The sequence below is a fragment of the Panicum hallii genome, chromosome 9 (genome assembly GCF_002211085.1).
Source record: "Panicum hallii strain FIL2 chromosome 9, PHallii_v3.1, whole genome shotgun sequence".
Taxonomy (NCBI): Eukaryota; Viridiplantae; Streptophyta; class Magnoliopsida; order Poales; family Poaceae; genus Panicum; species Panicum hallii.
Window position 1 is genome coordinate 29,599,621 of NC_038050.1, and position 4,986 is coordinate 29,604,606.

Consider the following 4,986-nt stretch of genomic DNA (forward strand, 5'->3'; position numbering starts at 1 on the left):
ATTCATGATGGTTGTCGAAGCGCATATCGTTATGGTATCGTTATGGTATTATATGAAATCATGAGTCAGAACAAAATAACATTTGACACAAATTGGTCCATATTCGTTTTTTTTGCTTTTTGTTGTTATTGTTTCTTCACCAATGTATATCATGTCTTGATGGTCTGATTTGTCTTTCTGAACAGATCGGTATTTTTAGTTTTTAGTAAGAAATTTGATATCCAGCTGTAGGTGTAAATATTTGGAATGGGAAGGCATTAGCTCCTTAGATGATATGTCTATTAGAATCAGAAGCAGCGCTTCCTGTAACAAGCTTCTGGGGTCTCAGTATTGATCAGATTGAATATGCTTCACTTCCTTGAGAAGAGTGCTAAAACTATGAAATCTAAGATCCCATACAATTATGAACTGATTTTTGGGTTGTTTCAGGTTCAAAAGAGAACAACAGTTAGCAAACTGAAGGCAACATACTCAGGTCAATGTCCCCTTTTTTTCCTTGTGAAAACTCCAACTGCTTCTAGTGAACAAACTGTCTACATAGAAACTCATCTAATGGTCATTCTACAATTAATTAATATCTTGTGTAATCTATTAGATGTTTATTTTTGGTTATAGATCATAAACTGTAGATTCAACACAAGTCAGACATTTTTTTTGATAAAGGAAGTTTTATTAAACTTCAATATCGTTAGATTAAGGTGATAAAAAGACCTTGAAACATTCCTAGCTTCTGGACAACCATGATACACACAGCCTTATAAAGCTAAATAAAAGTCCAGACACACTTGCAACCCTTAATCCATAGACTAGACTGCCACACATATGCTTTGGTGAAAAAGTCCTTGGCCACCCACGCCAACTATTGCAATGCCACTGCAACACATGTCATATATGTCTCTAAAACAGACCATGTACTCTAGACTTCCTGCACCAGCACACCCAGATCCATCTAGTCAGAACATCTCCAATTGTAAAGGTCTCTAAGGGCGCTCCGACACTACACAATTTCTAGACCAGACTAGATTCAGTCAAAATATATGCTGACAATAGGAGCAGGTTGACTAGTAAGCCATGGTTGGAAGACAACAGAATACTTGAAACTTTCTCAAGCAAAATCAAGAGGTGTGCTGTCTTGGAGCTTGTTAGTTGTTACTCTGTCAATGTTGCGATATCCATAGGTTTCAAGCTGCTGCTGAAAGTATACCCAGTGTGCCCTTTGAACCAATTTACCCTTGGTATTAGTATAACCAGAATTGAAAAATATAAATCTATGGAGCACCAGCCATCTCAGATTGAATGAATAAATGAAGAACACAGTGGCTCAACAGAGAGAATGATGGATTCTTTCGAGAGGGAAGAAAAAAAGGATGTACTTCAGTTCAGGGCTTGTGGTGGTCAGTTTTTCAGCCCAAACCATGGGTCACAGAAAAGTTGACAGCCAAATATTTTTGTGACTTTTTGTGCCCCAATGCTGACAGCCTTCCTACCCATTCACATCAAACAGTGTATAGATTCTAATAACAACATTAACAAGAGTCTAGGACAACAAAACTCTGAAGTAATGTAGGCAAACCTACAAATATGATGCAATGTATGTTAACAACTAACCTACTGGCTGGTTGTGTGAACATCGAACCTACCACTACCAATATATTGTGTCCAACCATGTTGGTGAACCACATTACCAAGACTGAGTGGCACTGACACTGACACAGACACCTCAATGAAGCCTTTGCAGATAGCATAATGACCTTGTTGACTCTCATATTCTAAGTAGTAGTCGTAGCAACCGGGCAGAATAGACCATGCAAGGAAAAAGTGATAGTGAAAACTCAATGCAAAAAGGAGGAGAAAGGTACATCAGAAAAGGAAAAGCTTGAATCCAACATACAGCTTAACATAATAGATTTTCAGGGGAGGACGAGATAACACCAGCCACCAAATTCGTGGGGGTCCATAACGCACTCCAAAGGGTCATTAAAGTAACCTCCATGGCCCTTGGTACTAAATCACGCATGGGTATGGGCCTATGATTCATGGGGACACAGTTCTTGTGCAACGTGAATTGAGATTTCCATCACCTTTTCGGCATCTAGTAAGACTTTTATATTAGTACGTGGAAAAGAAGGCAGAAACAAGGAAGGCATACATGACGAAGCATACACAAAGGCAGAAGGTTAATGCTACCTTTCATCTTAGCAAGAACCTAAACAAACTCACCGAACTTTTTTCCGAGACTTGAAAGGGAACCCACCAGGTGGTGAGGGTGAAAACTCCAGTGGGAGGTTTGGCAGTTCTCCCTCACAAGAGAGCATCTGGAGCAATTCCTCACTCGATGGGCGATAAGCTGGAGACCTCTGGATGCAGAGGAGCGCAATGGTAATGCAGAGCAACGCCTCGTCACGGTTAACATCACGCAGGGCAGGGTCAACCAGATCAAGCAAGCGGCTGGCGCGTGCAAGGTGCCTGGCCCATGATATAAGGCTTGCCTTCTCAAACTCCGACATGGGTGACGCCATTACCTGCAATGGCCGGCGCCCGGAAACAAGAACAAGTAATAGGACACCGTAGCTGTAGATGTCACATTTCTCCGATAATGGGCCTCCGCCACCATACTCAGGAGCCACATAGCACACCGTGCCACGCATGCTAGGCGTGCTGCTCACTGTACCACCGCTCTTGGGAACTAATTCTCCGCTTGCCCAGTCACGGCTGCTTCTTGCACCATTTACCCACCAGTTAATGCTGCCATGGCAATTGCTGGTGCTATTGCTGCTCCTCCGACTCCAGCTCTTTACCAAATTCCACTTGGACTGCCCCTTCTCATCAAAGTCATCATCAATATCCCTTTCCCACCATTGCAACCCGACCTGCTGGCTCTTTGATTTGGCAAGTGCCCGCCGTTTCTGCTTCTTGGCTAGCTCATCAACGTAATCCTCACGCCACCATTCTCTTGCCCTCCGCTTCGACTTCTTCCTCTCAGCAACTGGATTGTTTACAGCTGTCCCTGCAACCCAATCACTCTTCGGGCGTTCTTTCTTGATCTCTGATCTAATCCACTCCATGACATAGTCCTTAACGCCAATGTTTGGTGCACCATTGTCCTGTGGCCACCACCAATCACTCCCAGTTCCTGATGCCGTGGCGCCACCAGTACGTGAGCCACCATTGCAGCTCCGGCTGTTCGTACCACTGTCAACGCTGGTCCTGTCAAACCCAGAAGTGGATGCGGCCTCTGCCGGCGATGCAGATGTGAAGGCCTCATCATCCTCTGGCGACTTGGGCGCACCATTCCCCTCCCCATTCACCGTGGTCGTTACCGTGCTCTCTGCCACCACTGAGACGTCATCATCACATCCCCCATTAGGATTCCCATTCGCATAAGCTCCTGCAATCATGCCGTCGCCTTCAGCAATCACGCCGCTCACTGGCTTGCCTTCAGGGTCAGGGTCGGAACACACACGGGCGAGGCCGAAGTCGGCGAGGCGAGCCTTGAGGTCCGCGTCAAGCAAGACGTTGCTGGGCTTGACGTCCCCATGCACGACCGGCGGCTTGACGACGGAGTGGAGATAGCGGAGCGCGGCTGCCACGTCCCGCGCCACGGCGAGGCGGCGCGGCCACTCAGACACGAGGTCCCGGTGGCGGCGCGACCCCGCGCCAAGCAGCGCGTCCTGCAGAGACCCGTTGGGCATGAGGTCGTACACCAGCATCATCCGGCGCGGCCGCCGGGCTTCTCCCCCGCACGCCGGCATCGAGTAAGCGAACGGAAGCAGGATGTTGGAGCAGAGCGCCTCCTCGGAGGTTGAGGCGGAGCCGGAGCTGAGGAGGTGGGAGGCGACGGCGATCTCGTTGTGGAACTCGCGCTCGCCCTGGAGCGAGCCCGCGGCGTCCATGACCTTGACGGCGACGGGCCGCTCCCTCCCCCTGCCCCCATGGCCCTTCTCCGGGGGCAGGGCGCCGCGGAAGACGGGCCCGAACCCTCCCTGGCCGAGCTTGTTCCCCGCGGCGAACCCGGCCGTGGCGCGCCTCAGCTGCCGGTACGACAGGCACCGTACGGTCCCCTTGGTCCCCTCTGGCTCCGCCGCCGCCCGCTTCCTCCTCCTCCGCCACCACAGCGCGGTCACGAGAGCGGCCACGAGGGCGACCGCTACGATCGCCGTGGCCGCCACGGCCTTCACGGCGAGGTGGCGTTGGTGGTGGCGGTGCTGCTGGTGGAGGAGCGCGGCGGCCGGGGACGGCGCGGAGGAGGAGGGGGCCGGAAGAGGGGGCTGGCGCGAGGGCATCGGGAGGCGCGGCCGCAGAGGAGGAGGAGAGGTCGGCGGCGGAAAGGGACTGGCTGTCCACCATTAATTAGCTTTTGGGTTCCAGCTCGAGCCTTGAGAGAGGGCTGTGACTCTGACTCTGCTTCGATTGCCTTGGCTTTGCCTGTGCGAGTTTCAGACTCGCGGACGTTCCATTTTCCCGTATAGGGGCGCGTGTGCGTGTAGCAGGGGCGTGATCTTTTCCGTATGGTCTAGATAACGGGTGGGGTCCGGAAACACGGGGCCACCGGCAGGCTGGTGCGGGGCTGCGGGCTCCAGGGGGCGCCGCACGACGGGAGAGGCGTTGGGATTACGACATGTGATTAATTTAGTTGGTTTATCGGTGACGATGATAAAGCATGGCCTTGGATTTGGGGAAGAAGTCAATGTAGGCCTGGTCCATAGCAAGGAGGGATAAGGATTCGAGGACCAAACAAACGCAACCATATTGTGATCCTCAATCTGCTGATTTCATACACCGACTCAAACAGCGGATACAAAGCCTGGTCGCCTGGTTAGGGTTAGATGTCGTGAGCTGGCTGTGGGCTCGGTCGGCTCGGTGGATATTTTAACGAGTTGAGCAAATATTTTTGCTCGTTTGTTAACGAGCTAGCTCTAACTCGCGAGTTGCTCACCAGCTAACCGAGTTAGAGGGTCCAACATAAAGAGTTAAGTCGACATGGTC

At 50.6% G+C, this 4,986-nt stretch overlaps 1 protein-coding gene across 2 annotated transcripts; it reads right to left on the minus strand.

The window, feature by feature from the left end:
• Positions 1-1,510: 1,510 nt before the first annotated feature.
• LOC112875617 (receptor-like serine/threonine-protein kinase At2g45590) lies at positions 1,511-4,445 on the minus strand. 2 transcript variants are annotated; one of them, XR_003225200.1, is made up of 3 exons: positions 2,221-4,445; positions 1,892-2,092; positions 1,511-1,769 (listed from the first exon to the last, which is right to left on the minus strand). XR_003225200.1 is itself a non-coding variant. In XM_025939532.1 (1 exon), the coding sequence occupies exon 1, from the start codon at positions 4,281-4,283 to the stop codon at positions 2,217-2,219; it is 2,067 nt and encodes a 688-aa protein (XP_025795317.1). In that variant the 5' UTR covers positions 4,284-4,444; the 3' UTR covers positions 1,837-2,216. The 2 variants fall into 2 exon arrangements, 1 of the variants encoding a protein (XP_025795317.1); XM_025939532.1 differs by lacking the exon at positions 1,511-1,769 and having other exon boundaries at positions 1,837-4,444.
• Positions 4,446-4,986: the final 541 nt, after the last annotated feature.

Bases quoted from the DNA above. Each gene is read 5' to 3' on its own strand.
- LOC112875617 (XM_025939532.1), bottom strand. From the start codon at position 4,283: ATGCCCTCGCGCCAGCCCCCTCTTCCGGCCCCCTCCTCCTCCGCGCCG.